General features: G+C 46.8%; 1 protein-coding gene across 3 annotated transcripts in view; it reads left to right on the forward strand.

The window, feature by feature from the left end:
* The first annotated feature begins 1,670 nt into the window (after positions 1 to 1,670).
* The window catches only part of TBX20 (T-box transcription factor 20), a 47,454-nt gene continuing 30,197 nt past the window's right edge, over positions 1,671 to 18,927 (forward strand). The window contains exons 1-3 of one of the 3 annotated variants that reach the window (XM_083407093.1): positions 1,671 to 2,117; positions 10,579 to 10,819; positions 14,286 to 14,450. In XM_083407093.1, coding sequence (XP_083263219.1) covers positions 1,991 to 2,117; positions 10,579 to 10,819; positions 14,286 to 14,450 — 533 coding nt within the window. In that variant the 5' untranslated portion in view covers positions 1,671 to 1,990. Of the gene's footprint in view, positions 2,118 to 7,204; positions 7,462 to 10,578; positions 10,820 to 14,285; positions 14,451 to 18,927 lie in introns of those variants that run through there. The other 2 variants (XM_083407095.1, XM_083407094.1) reach the window with 2 other exon arrangements.

Raw genomic sequence — 18,927 nt, forward strand, 5'->3', positions numbered from 1 at the left:
TCCGTCGCCGCGTACGCAAAGAGAGTTCCTTAGAGTTAGGGCAGAGCGAATTCATTCTTCTAGGCTGCAGTCAGTCCCCGTTACGCCTCTGAACAAAAGGGGCGAGGGGAAATGGTGCGGCGGTTGTGGAGCCGCGAAATCCCGAAGCCCCTTTAAGAACAAGCGCTCTTGCATAGGATCGGGCGGAAGACAGGACAAAGTCGCTGAAGGGCGAGAAAGAGAAAAGGATATTAATTCCTTTTGAGAAACACCTTTAGTATAGGGAAATGCTTGATGGAGAGCCGGTGGGAGTAAGACCTTGCTCTCCCTAAACTGGTGAGCCGGTGTCTTGGCTGCAGTTCAGTCTGCGGGCGGGGGCGCCTCCATAAGGGCAAGAGATTCCTGCACATCCAAAGCTGGACCTCAGGGAGCTCTCGGGGCCTTGTTGTTTCAAGGGGGCATGGAGGGCATGGAGGGCCATTAGGTCATGGGAACTCCTCAGCCTGGAGTGGTGCAATCCGGACACAGATCGGCCACTTCGTGGGGAACGAGGCCTGCTGGGGACCGAGCGGGTTGAAGTAGCCAGGAGTCCCGTAGGCAGCGCGGGCTGTCAAAGCGGCAATCAGTACAGTGGTACCTCGGGTTACAGACGCTTCAGGTTACAGACTCCGCTAATCCAGAAATAGTACCTCGGGTTAAAAACTTTGCTTCAGGATGAGAACAGAAATCGTGCGACGGTAGCGCAGCGGGAGGCCCCATTAGCTAAAGGTTAAGAACAGTTTCAGGTTAAGAACGGACCTCCAGAACGAATTAAGTTCTTTACGCGAGGTACCACTGTACTACTTGACAGGAAGGAGGGGGAGACGTTGGGGTGGGGGGAGCAAAGAAGTCTGGGAACCAGAGATCTGGCCTTGCAGTTCTGGTCGTCTGAAACCTTTCCAGTTTTCAGTGCAGGCAGAAGAGTCTTAGGAATGGTTAAATGCCTCCTTATGGACGCAGGGCAAAAGAGCATAATGTTAAGAACCTTTGTTGTGGATATATACAGGGGGTGTTTTGAGCAGAAACTCGGGGGGACTGAGTTCCCTTACCTTAAAATATATATATATATTTTGTCCGGGGTCGGGGTCTGGACACCCAATGCCTGAGCCAAAAATCCACCTATATCTGTAATCAAGTTTTGGCCATTTCTAATCCAGATCATTGTCTGCTTGAGTTTAATAATAACAATAATAAACCTTTATTGTCACTACACCACCTGTGTGCAGTAATATCACATATTACATTTAGCCAGTGCTGGGGGGTGGCATTGTGACTGGGCCCACAATAAACAAACAAACTTCGTGGTGAGGAAACCCTGAACGCTCGTGGAACCAGCGAGCTGCCCGGAGATGGAGAAATCAAAACGCGTGGGCTGAAACTCAGAATAGGGGTGGTCCGATGCCCTCCGTGGAGGGTCCCCCCTCCCTCTTGAAACCCCAAAAAGGACCTCCCCAAACTCTGGTTTCCTCCCCAGAACTAAACTGTTGGCTTGAAAGAAAAGGCGAGTTTGGAGAGCCCGGCGCTTGCCCTCCCGCGCGGTCTGCCTTCCTCTCCGGTGGGATCAGCGAGGCCTGACGTGGGCAGGCTCTGATTGGCTGGCAGCCGATAGGATCTCGGCGGCCAGCGAATTAAGGCGGAGGAGGAAGGAAGGCGGATCTCATTGCGAGCCCTCCGGCCCCGGCAGACGCCTCTTCCATCCGCACCGAAGCGCGCGCTCTCCTCCTCCCTCGGCTCCATCCAGGGAGCAGGGAAAACGATGGTCGCTGCGTAAACTGCGCCCGCGCGCTTCCCTGACCTTCCAGACTCGTCCTGGGGAGTCTGGCAAAAAGTTCTGGCCTCCCGATCCCTCAGCCCGTGGGCTCCTTCCTCCTCGCTGCTTCTCCTTTGGAGCCGTCTGGGTAGCAGGAGGGAACGGCCTGGCTCTGCGCGACCACCTGACTCTTTTGGGGGTGCCGTCCTCTGCTCCGAGACCATGGAGTACACCGCCTCCCCCAAGCCGCAGCTCTCCTCCCGGGCGAACGCCTTCTCCATCGCCGCGCTCATGTCCAGCGGGAGCAACAAGGAGAAAGAGAGCGCCGAGAGCACCATCAAGCCTCTGGGTGAGTCTCCGGAGAAGGAGGGACGCGCCGTCGGGGGTCCTCTTCTCCAAGCCCACCTGCTCAGCCTAGAGGGGCTTTCGCCTGGGATGCTGGAGCGATCGCTTGGGGGAATGGAGGGAGGGGGTGATCCTGTCGTAGGATCATAGAAGGGACCCCCAGGGTCATCCAGGCGAAGCCCCTGCAATGCAGGAAAACAGACAGGTTCCTGCTTAGTTTTGCAAATGTGTTAGCAGTTTTAATGCGGCGCCGAGCTCGTTGGGCCTTACTCCCTAGTAACTGTGTGTGTGTGGGCGGCGGGGGGGGGGGATACGTTTAGAAAGGACAGCTTTCCAAAACAATAATTATTCGTGGGGTGGGACAATGCCTTTCCTAAATTGGACTGGATGGTTCAACTTCCCCTTGACTGGGATGCTCTCAATGATGCCTTCCAAACGCCCAGTGGAAAGTGTTAAAGTGCAACGGAAGCAAACGCTTTTCTGAGTAGCCTGGTAAACAATTAAAATACCCCTGTGTTACGACGGGGAGTTCCGTGGTTCTTTAAAGGCTGCGATTATCCGACGCCTCCTTTTCCTTTTAAGAAGAAGCTGGTTTTAGAGGGATCAGATAAAGGATCTGGCCCCAGTGCCGTATCTCCGGTCAGAAATAAAAACCAGATACGATTTTGCTAAGTTGAGTTTTCTTGGACTGCTCTTCCTCTCTCCGGGCAAAAGAGGCCATCGATCCGGAAAACAAACTTTTCATCCGAGAACATTGGGGCGCAGCTGTAGTTTGTAAAATCAGCTCAAGGAGCAGCCGATTAAGTGGGAACCACTGCTCCCCAGTTTGTTCGTACACTTTTTAAACTAGGGAGATAGAGTTGAAGAAGAGGGAGATTCAGCTAAAGTAATTACTAGCAATCAAGATTATTATTTTTTTTAAAAGCCCGAAATTCTGTGAACATTTGCTGCACAGGAGACAACTGCAATCCTGTGCACATTTAGCTAGGAGCAAGTCCCAGGATCGCTGGGCAAGCACGTTTAGCTTGGTAGGATTTGCTTCAGGATGAAAACGGGCCCTCCTTTGGAATAAGTTTGTATTCAAAATAAACTTGTCCCCTGAAATCCCTGGGATTCGTAATAGCCAAGGCTGTGATTCTGAATCTGGAAGCCATTAAAAAAAAAGCAAACCCGACCAATTTCAGATAAATATATTTAGGATGAGGTGATCATAAGCTAAGGAGTCTGAAAGAAATGGGATTTGCTTTCAAATACAAAGACTCCGTTCACATCCCTTTGAAGTCGAAGGCAAAACTTCGCTGGTTTTTTGCAATCCACAACAGGGAGCCCATATTTTTGACTGAGATCCTTAAAGCCTCTGAAGTCAATCTGCGCTATCCTACATGGATGGACGTCCCATCCTAAAACATCCCCCAGTTGAGTAAATAAGATTTGCTTTCTGATAAACATGCCAGGGCTACAGTTTCATACTCTCTAGTAAAACTTTCCACTTTGACTTGAAAATAAGCCATTTTGATTCGTAAGAGAACTTGCTTCTAATTCCAGAAGTTTAGTGCGTCAACCCAAATACCCAACCCAATTTACCCTGGCTTTTGACACTCGATGTGTATGCTTTTTAGGACCCACCTAAATTATTTCAGACTATTTTTAAATATTGTGTTTTAATGTTGGAACCCACCTTTTGGGTAAAGGGCAGATGATTGATAATGATAGTGATAAATAGTGGATAATGTGAAAAGTTTTGTGCGTTTTGTTTTAAATAAGTTTTGTCGACTTGTATTATACCTCAGTTACAGAATTTCCTAAGAAAAGAGTAAATATGTCTCTGCTCCAAGGACGTTGCAAGGAAAATATCAAACAATTATTGCACTCTGTTTATTTTAAGATACTATTTTGCTGATTTTGACCTTTATAGCAGTTTGAGCTTTAGGTACATTATGTATTTAGATCATTTTCTCTTACCGAAGCTTTAACAAAAAATACTTCTCATTAAATCATTGCTCAACTCTTTGTGTGGGTTTCTTTTATGGCTGTTTAAGAAACATTACCCAGAAACCCTTAACTATAATTTTTTTCACACCTCTTCCCTCTGTCAGCTAGCCCACCCTTTAACCATTAATAGAAATAATGCACCTTTAGAAAACTACATTTTCCTCTTGGTGAAGAATGAAAGGAAGAGCGAGAGTTCTCTCTCTTTTTATATAATTTTAATTAAATTTTATTTTTAAAAAATTGACAAAACATCCATCTTACATATAATATATAAAAACTTCTTGGCCTGAGACTTTCCTCCTCCTCAACTAATGGTTTTCCTAATTATACTCTGATATTGCGTTTTGTTATTAGGAAAAGCGAGAGTTCTCATTGGCGTTGTTAAAAGAAAAGGTAATTTGAACAGACAAAACAAAAAATCCGAAGGCTTTTAAGTAGGAAAAAGATGCATTCAATATAAGCAATGCGTATGCTTAAGAAACTTTCGTAGAAAATAGAAAGCGGTCCCTCATCCCAAACATCGTACATTAAAGATAATTTTATACTTTATCTTTCTGAGCTTCGGTCACAGCGAATTTGTTTCCGGTTATTTACAGACCCCTTTATCTCTTCCGAGTATGGACTGGCTTGTGAGTGCTTAGACTTGCCTTTGCGCCTGTTCTTAAGAAAATATTACTTCCCGCCTCCCACGGCAGTTTTTAAGTAGAAATGAGCAGAAAAATCCTGGGCAGGTTGAAAGAGATTCGGTACGACCATATCCTTGAGATCTGCTAAACCGACTAAGATGATCACCAGGAGATTGGACCGGGCGGGATCTCGATTTGTTTTGATTCGGTTTCCTTGTTTGGTCTCTTGCTGAGGAAGAAACCGGAGACCGAGGGCCCTGGGTTTTCTTTGGAGCGCGTTCCCAATCGACTTGCTGTAGACATGCCTCGCCTTCTAAGCTCCCCTCTTCCTTCTTCCATTGGAAGTGTAGGCCCAACTTGCCGTCTCTTCTGTTCAGCCCATTTCCCAGACTCAACCGCGGAGTCTTGCTCGCTCAGTGGCTGATTAGAGCCAGAGTCACAGATACGGTTGGCTTTGCTCGGCGGCGGATTCAGTTGCCGTGAACTGGGGGTTACACTTCGATCTAATTCGGTCCATTTAATCCCAATGGGACAGCTATCTGGGAAATCCATTATTATGCTTTGGAGCTAGGAGTCACTGTTGAACGTGTGAGACGCAACTTGATTGTGTTCGCGCCACACACTTAAAGCACCCCCCTATTAATACTGAGAACCATGGTTTGCTGGGAATTGTAGTTCTGGGTGGTGGTAAACTACAGTTCACATGATTCTTGGCAGCGGGTGCTTTAAAATGCGCTTAAGGGTTACACCAGGACTGAGAGCGAAGGCTTAGAACTTTCCTCGAGTGTCTTTGGCATATATTATCTGAATTAAAAATCGCTAGATCTCCGTGGGAGAGAGTTATGGGGAATTTTGTGCCACTAGTTTACTCAACTAAAAACTGGCTTTCTAGAGGAAGTCCCGTTGACATAATCGTGCTTAAGAGCGTGACAAAACCATTGAACAACAAAAACCTGACAGAGGTTCCTGCTAAAATCCCAACAAAACGAGTGCTCTCTTCTTTTCATAGTACTTTTATTTATACATTTATCAAAAATTTGTGTAACCCGCCTTCCATCTTACAGATACCAGGGCGGGGTACGGAACGCAAAACCAAACAATTGCACAAAGCATCCATTGCGTTTAAGTCCCTTGCTGGGAGGTGAGATATTTTAAATGAAGAGTTTGAGATTTCTGGAGGGTGCGATCCTGTGTGGATGCGTTTATACACCCTGGATCGAGGGAGACGCAGTGATTTCCGCGCAGACTGTTAGAAGTCAGTGAACTTCATCCCAAGGAAAGCCACAACCCACCTGAGCGTTTCTCCCTAAATAAACCCCATTTCAAAGGAGCGAGACTGCGTAAAAGCAGAGTCCATTCCTTTCAATGGTGCGTGAAACTACTGGTCAGTTTGCGCCCTGCGGGGAACCTTGGAAGAGCGTTAGGAACAGAGACGTTTTGTCCACCCCCGAGTCTGGATGCATATGTCATCCTTAGTTATGTCCCTTTCCAAACCGTAATTATTTTAATACCCCACTCAGCTCCGAAGTTTACACTGGATCAGTGAGTTGGGCAACGCAGCCACGAGGTTATTTGGATTTGAGCGCACCCTGACTTTCAATAAAGCCCGAGGTTTTACACCTGTCCGATCCCTCTGAAGCTGAAATATTTATCCTGAATAAAGGGGTCGAGAATCAGGCCTCTTCTCTCCACCCCCCTTGACTTTATTCCAAGGTTACAACACAGCTTTGCCCACTGCCATAATATCACAGAATGATCACTCCAATCCAGTGGCGTAGCGTGGGTTGTCAGCACCCGGGGCAAGGCAAGTAATTTGCGCCCCCTAACCCGTGGATTTGCGCCCCCTAACCCTAACCCCCAAGATGTTGCGCCCTGTGCGGCCGGCCCCCCCTGCACCCCCCACGCTACGCCACTGCTCCAATTCTCAATCCCACACCGCTGTCAGGATCAGGCTTCGAGCCTGCCTTATGGGACCTGGACTATACTGGACAATTAGATCTGCTTCGTTATTGGAAGTAGATCCCACTGAATTGAATGGGGTTTTCGCTTGGGATGGCAGCGCACATCTTACGTCCTCCAAACCTGCGCATATTTCCTTGGGAAGGAAATCTCAGCCGTTTTTAACATCTCAGGGAGTCGCAACCTTTCAACTGGGCTAGTCCGGTTGGAAACGGGTGACCAATTGGTGGTGTGTGATTTCTGGCATTTAGTGGGTGAAATGCTTGGGATCAGTCTCCGGCTGGTGCGGCCCCGAATCTTGGCACAGGATGCGTCCTGTGACTTGGTTGGGAATGGGCCGCCGGCGTCGCTGGTCCGATCCTGCCCATCTGGGACCAGTTCTATTTTGGGTTTCCCTTCCATAGCGCGCCGCTCGCTTCCGACGCCAGCTGGATAAAGTCTCGCTTCACCACCAACCACCACGAAGCCCCTCAAGTGGTTTCTTTATTTAAGGGCGGCGATAATCGGGGCATTTAGACAGGCTCCCTGCCTTCAGAGTAACTGGGTCCTTATCAGTTGGCTTCCAACAGCGCCGAGGCGCGCGACCCAGCAGGGGAACCTCTCTTGCGCAAGTCTCCTGAGCACATTCGTGAAAATTTTCCCGGTGGATGCTGGCCCCTGGACTGGATTTAACAAGCAGCTGCTAAGAGGGAGCCCGGGTCTTTACAATGCAATCAAATTTAAGCCTACTCAGAAGTAAGCCCCTCCGAGTTCAGTGGGGCTTACTCCCAGGTAAGTGGACGTAGGGTTACATCCTGAGAGTTTTAGAATTAAGAGTCCTATATCTGGTTTTAGCTAAAGCACAATCAAGCCTCTCTCGCCTCCATCCCGACTGCGCACAAACCACTAGATCCCGATTTTCTGGATACAGCTGGGGCGTTGGGGGGGGGGGGGATCTCTGACTTACTTTCTCCAGCTGGATCCGTTTCCTTCGCATTTCGTCTCCAGTTTATGGCGCTTGAGCTCTAGACTTGTGCGGAAGGTGAGGCTTGCTCCCGATGCCTACATCGGATAGCGCACCACGGAGAGTTACAACGCCAGGAGGTCAAGCGATGACTTTATTTCCCGCTCGGTCCAGTGGCGTAGCGTGGGGGGTGCAGGGGGGCCGGCCGCATCGGCCGCAACATCTGGGGGGGGGGGCGCTCGCACTCGCAGTGCTAAAATCAGTGCTAAAATCCACGGGTTAGGGGCACAAATTACTTTCCTTGCCCCAGGTGCTGACAACCCACGCTACGCCACTGGCTCGGTCCCCTCGCCTGATGAAAATGGGGGTTTCCAGGCGGAGCGACTGGAGAAAGAAATCCGATCAGAAGAACTTGTGATCAATCTGGAAGACTGATCAGGACGATCAGAAGCCGCAGGGTGTTTGGAGGCGGTTTTCCCGCTAGACTTGGGAAGGTTCCCAAATCTGTGGTCCTTTTCCCTACCTATATCTTAATATTTATATGCTGCTTCTCCATCAAGTTCTAGCCCCACCCCCAAAATCGCTTTTATCCTCACTACAACCCTGTGAGGTAAGTTAAACTGAGAGGTAAGTACCGGCCCAACGCCACGCAACCTGGTCCCAGCATGACACTCCAAGTATAGGTGCCAAGTCCCTGGGACTCTGGGTGCCCGAGCACCCACAAAATTCCCCATGAAGGCGCTGTGCGGGCACCCACAAATGCTGTCTGACACCCGCGGCCCTGGGCGCCCACGGTCACAGGGCCAATTCATTTCCCTAGTAACTGACAACCATTTAATTTCAGTTACCCTTCGCAGGTAGAAGCAAGTCACAATAGAGAGATGCTCTGCTACCTATTCTATGTAGTTCTTTCGTTGATCACAAGTTGGGGCAGGATCCAGTCGAGAAGCGCGAACCGAAACATGTTTATTCACAGAAGGCTCAGCGAGAGCTACTCCAAGGAGAATGTCCAGCCCCTCGAGAAATCCCCTTTGAACACAGTGGGAGGGAGGGAGGCCTCTGAACTACACGTTTAGTCGGAGGTAAATCCTATTAAGTTCAATGGGGCTTATTCTCAGGTAAGTGTGCCTGGGATTTCAGGCTCAAGGTGCGATCCTAGGCTTGGTCTCACAGAATGCAACGAGGCTTACTCCCAAGGAGATGCTAAAAGATTAGCAGCCTGCGCCTTCTATTGAAATCCAAGGAAAGAAGTAACAGTGCTTTGAATTTTGGGAAGGTTAGCTGGGCCCGATGGTGTTTCACCCGTTGTTTGCAACCAGATGCAGATCCTGTACCTATTTGCTCGCGAGGAAGCCCAACTGATCTCCTTCCGCGTAGACTTGCATAGGAATGCGCTTTCGGCTGGGGAAGGGGGGGGCGGGAAAGTAGTTTAAACTCATCCTGAATAAATAGAAAAACGCCTACGGAGTTCAAAGGTACTTCCTTTCTTCCAAGTAAGCAGGGTCGATAAAAAATAAATAAATTACACCCCCTAAAAAGATCCGCGTCCTTGATTGCAAATCATCTCCCTTTCGCTTGATGTCTTCTACACAAAGTCTTTTGAGCTAAAACCTTTTTTGTACGGTAAATAATGTTTTCAAGGACGGAGCTTTGTGCCACACTTCGAGGTTCTAGGCCTCAGTGAGGAGGCAAACCTCTAAATCTTTAGGTGGAAAGTGAAAGCTCACGTGACAATGCTCCAAGATAAATAAATAAACATACACTGCGAAAACGGAATGCCAGAGCAAGTCTGGAAGGTTGTCGCGCTAGTTTTCTGTTTGCAGGGTTGTTTTTAAATTAAGAGCATTCATTCATTCATTCATTCATTCATTCATTCATGTGAACCCGAGCACAAGCCTGCTTGGTGGGGAAAAGGAAAACTGGGGGAAATTGCTTTCTCCCAATTTTCCGTTCCTTTCCCACTCCTTGTTTCCGGAAAAAAACAAGGGAGTGAGAACGGGACGTAAAATTTGATTCCCATTCCTTGTCTACTCTCCAATTGTTCAGAAACTAATAGGTGGGAGGAACGGACAAACTGGGAGGGGGGGGGACGGGACAACTCAGCTCCCGCGCGCAATCTTTCTCGTTTTCTCCCAGGCCTTCACATCTAAAGTGAAGCGGGTGAAACACCGGTTTCTTGCCGCAGAAAGCAAGTGGCCAGCGTTCTTGTACCTGCTTGCAAAACATTGTCCGTGGCGCGCTTCGAGAGTGGGCAAAGCCGTCTCGGGGCAGCGTCTGCGCTCGTCTGCGAGGCAACCGACAAGTTCTCTCTTCCCCGTTCTCTCTTCTGAAATCTTGAGGACAAGACGCGATGGAAATCAGGAGGCGGCGGCGGTGGAGAAAGCTCTCCAGACGCAACACTTTCGCTGCGCTTTGATTGCTTTTAACTGCCAATTGCGGCGACTGTGTGTAACCGGCTCCCTGCCTAAAAGCGCCCGAACGCCTCTGCTGTTGCTGTGCGTAAAACGCAGGGCGGTAGGGAGTTTAAAAACCGTATCCTCTGCCGCTTGAGAAATTCAGGGGGCTTAATGTCGCGGGATCCTGGCCGCAGTTTTCAAGGCCCCGCTTTCCCAAAGTTCATATGAGTGAGGGAAGAGACAGGCAGAGGGAAAAGAGACTCCAGATAGTCTTGGATCGGCTATAGCCACGACCATCTCTCCAATTTCGTGCGCGCCGTTTTCCTTTGCGGGAGTTCAGGACCTTTCTGCGGGCGCACCAGTTCCCCTCCTGGTTGTTATTGGCTTTCTGCCGGAATCCTTCCTCGTGTTTGTCAGGTTCCCCTCTCTGCTCCTCCTGGCAGCAGGCTGACTTGCTTTCCCATTTCTGCTCTGCTGTGGTGACTCGATTATTCACCAGGAGCAGCGGTCTCACTCCGTCGTCGCCCTTTCTCTCTGTCCCACTTGCAGAGCAATTCGTGGAGAAGTCCTCTTGCTCCCAAACGCTCGGCGACTTGCCCGCTTTGGAAACGCCGCCGGGGGATTTCAGCAGCGCCAGCCCCTCTTCCCTGTGCACCGAGCCCCTCATTCCCACCACCCCCATCATTCCCAGCGAGGAGATGGCCAAGATTTCGTGCAGCCTGGAGACCAAGGACCTCTGGGACAAATTCCACGACCTGGGCACCGAGATGATCATCACCAAATCGGGAAGGTAAGGCTATACCTTCAAAGTCATCGGTTATATTTTGGTACCACAATTGGACAGTGCCTTCGTTAGGACTAACCAAAAACGTCACAAAATCGTGACAAGCTTTGGTTGGTGGTCCTAAGCAAGGCATCAGCTGCGTGTGAGATTTGGGGAAGATGTTGCTTCAGAACAACAGTGCTTTTGCTTATTTGTTGTGCAGAATTACAATGGAGCAACTGAAAGGAAAGAGGGGTGAGAATAGAAGTGCCCAGGGCGAAAAAGTTGACTCAAAAGTCTGGGAAAGGAGTAGTTTATCACCAGCCAGCGTGCAGAGCTGTGGATTTATCCAGCCCACGCTTCAGGCATCTGGATTGTGCTAGAAAAGCTTCCTTTACGCAGAAAAAGGTGCTGATCTGCTCCTCTCCGCTTCCACGCCTCATTGCTAAAAATACTGAGTTTGAGGTGTTGTCAGATGACATGAAGGTTCTTGTCCTCTTTTTCCCTTTTTGATCTGTGATGGCTGTTTAACACATGCATGTCATGGGTTGAAGGTTGGTGTCTCCAAGTGATGTGCCTGCCTAGTGTATCAGCCACTGTAACATTAGACCACTTGAAGTACTTGCTTGTAGTCTGCACCTAAAGGTTATTAATATCAGAGTAATAGTTAGAATGAGAATGTTATGCTTCCTTTCATTTTGACGTGAGAGAAGAGCTGTAGAATACTAACTATACAAACTCCTGCAGTGCAAAAACCAGCTTTGGGATATTGTCTGGACCTGTTTGTTTCATTTTGTTTTAGGCTGCAATCCTGCACCCACTTACTTGGGAGTAAATCCTATTGAACGCAATGGTACTTACTTCTAAGTAGGATTACATTGTAGTGCATGAGCAGTACTTGAGAAGCTTAGGATGGAGTAAAAAAATGTGTGCCCTCAGTTGAAATCTGTAAAATAACCAGTAATTCCCCCCCCCCAAACAAACCTACATTAATATAATTTATGGATTAATGCTATTTTCAGAAGGGTCACCAAATCAGTCTGTTGTAGCAGAAACAAAAACAGAAAAGGCTTGCAGCACCTTAAAGATGACCTCAGTTTACTGTGACGTGAGCTTTTGGGGACTAAAGTCCACTTTGTGCAGTATATGAATCCGCCTCTACAGCTAATAAGCAGAGGACCCCATCCATAATAGGCATAAAATGGATATGTATTCAAGGAACTTTGTAACACTGGAATCTGCCTATTATGAAATCAGACCATTGGCCCATCCAGCTCAGTACTGCCTACACGGACTGACAGCTGCTCTCTAGGTTTCAGGCAGAGGTTCCACCCAGTCCCACATGGAGATGTTAGGATATTGAATCTTGAACCTTGTGCACTCAAAGGAGATGCTCACCCTCATTTCTTCCTTGTTTTCATTTCTGCTAATAATTTGCACATTCCGCACACCCCATATAAAAATAATTAAATTACAACATTTCCTTAAGCCAAAACCCATGGCTTAAAAAGGGGAAATTGTAGGTTTGTAGTAGTTGTTGTTTGTTTTAAAAGCTTTTCTTAGTTACCCCATTCTTAGGGTCCTTTGCAGAAGTCCCACCCAGATCTAAAAGCTCTAGGGTTAATCAGACTTGGGAAAGCCTGTCTGAGGATTTAGGATTCTGGTTTCATTCTTCTCATAAACACTCAAAAGTGAGTTCCCTCCCTCTTTCCTGGGCCTTTCCTTAAACTGTACTGTTTAAGGAAACAGTACAGTTTCCTTAAGGCTACTTTACACAAAGGAAATCTGGATTTACCACAGGCCTGTACAAAACTCAGCCGGGTTCTGCAACCAAGCTCATCTCCTTTGGCAAAGGTACCTGCATGATACAAGTGTTGACGTATGCATATTTATCACACTATATACTTAAAATATAACTTGTTCTCTCAATGGAAGCAGTATATATGAAGGCAGTGGTGGGAACTTTGCACCTTCCCATTGACAAAATATTGTTCCTTAAGTGCTGGGAAAGTGCCATTGTCACAACAGGAACTTTGAAAAGAGCTGTCACGATCCCATGCAACTCTTGAGCAACAACTCTGAGTTTACCACACTATTTCATCTTTTTAGACCTATAATGTTTTGAGTGTTTACACAGAAGGAAGCTCCAGTAAGCTCAGTGGGGATTCCTCCCCAAAACTTGTAGCTAAGGGCTACAAATGGTGCTTGTGAAATCACTAGTGAGTGACACAACCCCTCCTTCCACACTGCATCATTTTGCGATATTTTACAGGTTCCTATTTGTTTAGTTCATTGGACTGCTTCTTTATTGTCCCATTTAACACAGGAGTGCTTAAACAATTCAGAAATAGTGATTGACACCTGCAAGGCTGCTTTTTTTTACAATACCAACATTTCATGCCATTTCATGTGGAAAGGAGGGATATAAATTGGAAACACATAGCTAAAATTCCCCTTGATTTTTTAAAAAGGTTAGCTCTTAGGAAATGGCATGCACATTTTATTTTTTAAAAAACAGATCACCTTTCATCCTGACTGGTTCCTGGGCAGATGACAGATACAATGCTATTACATTTATCAACACCATAATATTCTTCATAACAATATACAGTGGTACCTTGGGTTACAGATGCTTCAGGTTACAGACTCCGCTAACCCAGAAATAGTACCTTGGGTTAAGAACTTTGCTTCAGGATGAGAACAGAAATCGTGCTCCGGCGGCGCAGCAGCAGCAGGAGGCCCCATTAGCTAAAGTGGTCTTCAGGTTAAGAACAGTTTCAGGTTAAGAATGGACCTCCGGAATGAATTAAGTTCTTAACCAGAGGTACCACTGTATTTACTTTGGATATGATGCAGAATGGAAGTATGACCGATTTTTAATTTGGCAACACATCTAAAAACCTGGAGGCATATGTATTTTCCCACTCTCTAGGTTAGGATGTGCAGTGAGATGCCTCAACTCGCAAGCTTGCTGTCATATCCAAAGCCATGGCTGCTGTTTATTATACTAATTTTCTCCCGCATACCCTCCATTCTGCTTGTTGCTTCCTTGCCATATTTCCGCCACTGAGCTCCACACGACCAGAGGATTCCATTCCATTGTGTTCCTACAGATCTACAGTTGCATTTTTTACACCTCCTTTCACTTGCAGCCTTAGGCTTGCTCACCCTGCACTGGAAGGGACATAACAAGTCTTCTTACACGACTCTCTTTCTTTAACTGCCTGGGAGCTGCATGTGGCCTTCAAGCTGCAGTTTAAAATGCATTTTAAATGTTTAAAATGTGGAGCGGCTTCAGTCAATGTATATTTGTAGGGAGATATGGATTGTTTTAAATATCCCCAAACAAAGATATACAGAAAATGCTTGGAATTTCCCTGTCTCTCTGGTAGGCTAGGCTTATAATGTCTGTTTCTGATCAGTTTCAAAGGGGCTGTTTTCTCTGGTCCCTTATTTATATATTCACCATCTTGTTTGCTTCTGTCTGTTTCAGAAGAATGTTTCCGACCATTAGGGTTTCCTTTTCGGGCGTGGACCCGGAAGCCAAGTTCATTGTGCTGATGGATATCGTTCCAGTGGACAATAAGCGGTACCGATACGCCTACCACAGGTCCTCCTGGCTGGTTGCTGGCAAAGCGGACCCCCCTCTGCCTGCAAGGTCAGTTCATGTGCAAGTCATATCCATTACACACACCCCTCAAATCTCGGCTGTGAATCCTCAGTGTTGCTTTGTAAATACTGGGCAGTGGCGTAGCGTGGGTTGTCAGCACCCGGGGCAAGGCAAGTCATTTGCGCCCCCTAACCCGTGGATTTGTGCACCCTAACCCTAACCCCCAGATGTTGCGCCCAGTGCGGCCGGGCCCCCCTGCACCCCCCACGCTACGCCACTGATACTGGGGCAAGACCAAGAACGGACAACTGCTGAAACCAATGGTCAGGAATACAAACTCCTTGATAGGAGCCAAAAGTTCTGTGCATTCCAAAGGTGGACAATCTGAAGTCTGCATTTGGCCCTTGGTCTAATTTTACGTGGCCCTTGGTTCAATTTAATGCAGGTGGCAAGGAGGAGGAAAACTGGAAGGAAAGGGAGTGGGAGAAAATGAGGTTGTTCCATCTATTTTTGGTCCTAGCCATGCCCACTTTTGACTCCTGTTCCACACACCACCGTTTGGCAGCCCTTGACAGATTACTTCCAAGGAAATTTCCCCAAGGGTTGTCCATCCCTGCTGTATTGTTGAGCTTTTTTATAGGAACCCCTCCAAAAATTTTGAGCAGTGTATGGCAGTGTGCATGATCCAGCTAAATGCAAGCAGATTTTAAAAGGAGAGTTGCACACTGCCCCTCACAAATCCTAGGTGTGATCTAATCAAAGTAAAAACAGGTTCCATTAATGTTGGCTTAATCATGCCCAGAGATCTTAAGGATTTGCCGCCCTCCCCTCCCCCAAAAAACCTTGCAAAAGTTTTAGTGCCAAACAGTTTAAATGGCACTTTAAACTGAAAGTATTGTAGCAAGAAGGAAATAATGTATATATTATACATTATTTCCTTCTTGCTACAATACTTTCCACTCTTTAACTTCAAAGAAATGCAGGCATGTTTGGCCAAGTGCAAGTCAAAAATATTAGATTACAGCTTGATTCATGCAATTACATTGTTTTTTCAACTGAAGACTAAACCATGGGTCATGTTTATGCGCTGCAGTCAATTAATTGTCGACTTGCTCTGCAAGTCAAGGGGACACGATCCCTTTTTCAATTTAAAGGCTCAGTTTTTTCAGCTTCTGTATCCACAGAACTTCTGAATAATAAATGGTGTGTGTGTGTGTGTGTGTGTGTGAGAGAGAGAGAGAGAGAGAGAGAGAGAATATCTAGGAATGACTGAGCTCCCTTTGGCTCAGTCTGCAATCCGACTCAGTAAGCCAAGCCATTCCACTCTCGGGAAAACTGCTAGTTTCCCCAAGCCCAACTCTAAATTCAGACCCCCTTCATGTTCCCCATGATGTTTCAAAATGCACATTGAGATCCAAATCTCTTTCCCCAACTCCTGCAATATTCCAAATCCCATGAACCACTCCCTTCCCTTCTCCCAAACTTGCCTGCTGCCAGAGCTGTGCTGACATGGGTGCTATCTCACTTAGAGGCCTCCATGGAAGGTAAAGAAGGTAAAGAGACCCCTGACCATTAGGTCCAGTCGCGGACGACTCTGGGGTTGCGGCGCTCATCTCGCTTTACTGGCAAGGGAGCCAGCGTACAGCTTCCGGGTCATGTGGCCAGCATGACTAAGCCGCTTCTGGCGAACCAGAGCAGCGCACGGAAACGCCGTTTACCTTCCCGCCGGAGTGGTACCTATTTATCTACTTGCACTTTGATGTGCTTTTGAACTGCTAGGTTGGCAGGAGCAGGGACTGAGCAACGGGAGCTCACCTCGTCGCGGGGATTCAAACCACCGACCTTCTGATTGGCAAGCCCTAGGCTCAGTGGTTTAACCCTCAGCGCCACCCGCGTCCCATGGAAAGCCTTCCTCTATTTCCACGGCACCTGAGATGCTTCAGTGTAGTTCGCCAAGGCAACTGAGTCCTTAAACTTTGGACAGTAGGTGACTGGGAGAACGTTGTTTCTTTGATGCCCGTCAGTGAAGCATTCAAGGCCCCAGAGGTTTCACACTGAAACTCCGAATGAGACCTCTTCTTTACCACAACTGCTCCAAAATGATGTCTGGTACTTCCTAGAATGGTTTGTCTAGGGCAGGGTCAGGCGATGTGGTGACCCTGCCCCCAAGATGTTGTTGGACTATGACTCCAGTCCTCCATGACCACTGGTGGTGTTGGTTGGGGTGGTGGGTGGTAGGATCCAGCAGCGTTGGCTACCTCCTGGAGCGATGTCATCCTGTACAAGATGCAGCAGAGAGTGAAATGAGGCAATCTGGCTGAAAAACAACCTCATCATTCCACCAAATTATGAGATATGATGGATGGTTACCTTGGACAGGGGCTTCTCAGTGGTGGCCCTCAGAATTTGGAATGGCTTCCTGATAGAGAATTTGGCTGGCAGGCAGTAAAGACTACTTTATCCACATCAAAGCTTTTTCCTATGGGGTAAAAATATATCAAAACAATTTCTCTAACTGTCCAGATGTGGATAAACTTTGTTCAGAAATAGGACCTTCACTATGCAGTCTATACATGTCTACTCAGAAGTAAGTCCCACTAATTTCACCTGGTATGGACTGTGGTCTCAAGCGGTCTCCTTCAACTGATGCTTTTGTCTATTGTATTATGAGGATTTTTTTTGGCAGATTAAGCTGAAACTCTCAATGGCACAAACTTTAAGCATGTTGGCGATCGAATATTAATTAAGTTCCAGGGGTTTTAAATTCATTTTTTCAGTGATTACTATTTGAAGACTGAACCCACATGTGTGTGTGTATATGTTTAAGTGTTGAAGATAGAAATATATCTGTTGCGTGCTTCACGAGGTTGAGTCAAATGAAGTTAACTTGTTGATGTCGAAAAGATCTATCCATAAGTTTACTTTACATAGGTGATTCTCAAGAGAAAGGGGGGGGCGGGGGAAGGAATCCCTGCCGTAGGTAAGCCTTGGTGACATCCATACCCTCAGGCTCCCCCCCCCCATCATTTTTGTAGAGAAATAACTTTCAGCACCACAACTGCTGAGACCGAAATTAACGAGGATTAGCCAATATCATTTGAAAGCATTTCCATTCATAAACCTTCACTGCGGATGACCATTAAATCCTTCTTTTCCTGCTGTCAGCGTGCAAAGCGGCTCTTGCGCTGTGAATAGAAGGAGCAAAATTCTTTTGGGAAAATCTATTGTGAAACTTTCTGCGGGTCCCCAGTCCCAGAATATGACTAGCTTAAATGGCTTTATGAACCAGACCATACCTTTGAAAGACATACCTGTCTTATGAGTTCTAGCTTGTAGCTTAAATATTCTGCTTGTCTTGTCTTCCTTTGGGGTTTTCTGTTTTGTTTCTTTAACATTGGTACAGAGTGTTGATTAGTTTCCTTGACAATGCAAGCCACCTTGTGCTTTTAACTCCTTGCTGACTAAGCCAAGATCCACCACAGGGCAAAATAATAACTTGTTGCTCAGTGGTAGGTAAAAGTACAATTGGTTTCTTGATTATGTGCTGGATAGTGGGTGGTATTCAACGGAGTTTTACTCAGAGAACACCTATTAAAAATAATGGACCAGACTAAAGTCCTGTCTGCACCATACATTTAAACAAACAGGGCCTTCCACAAAGAATCTTGGGGACCACAGTTTGTTAAGGGTGCTGAGAATTGTTAGGGGACCCCTGTTCCACTCTCAGAGCTACAATTGCCAGGGTGGTTTAACAACCAAATCCCGTTTCTAGGAAACTCTGAAAACTGTAACTCTTTGAAGGAATTAGGAGTCTCTTGACAACTACCGTTTCCAGGATCCATGACAGTTCAAAGTGGTATGATGACTGCTTTAAATGTATAGCGCAGGTGGGACTTTATGCGGCCTAGGACCCATGTACCTACGGGACCGCCTCTCCTGGTATGCCCTGCAGAGGACCTTAAGGTCCACAAATGACAACATTTTGGAGGTCCCAAGTTGCAAGGTGGTTAGATTGGTCTCAACTAGGGGCAGGGCCTTTTCAGTACTGGCCCCGACTTGGTGGAACGCTCTGTCACAAGAGACCAGGGCCCTGCGGGACTTGACATCTATCCGCAGGGCCTGCAAAACAGAGCTGTTCCGCCTGGCCTTTGCTTTGGACTCAGTCTGACCCTTATGTTTCCATCCCCTTACGGTTTTGATCTATGGGCTACATTTAAAATGAGGCTGCATTTTAAATTGCATTTTAACCTGTATTTTAAATTGGTTTATTATTATTATTATTATTATTATTATTATTATTATTATTATTATTATTATGTTTTTACTGTAATTTTAATGGTGTTAGCCACCCTGGCTCTGGCCGGGGAGGGTGGGGTATAAATACAATTTATTATTATTATTATTATTATTATTATTATTATTATTGTCACATTCATTAAATTCAGTGGCACTACTCTGAGTAAAACTATCCAGTGATTTGTCTGTTTTATAGTCTGTTTTTTCTCTAAACAGTCCCTTTCCTTCA

Source organism: Podarcis tiliguerta (genome assembly GCF_965153285.1).
Source record: "Podarcis tiliguerta genome assembly, chromosome: 12".
Lineage (NCBI taxonomy): Eukaryota > Metazoa > Chordata > Lepidosauria > Squamata > Lacertidae > Podarcis > Podarcis tiliguerta.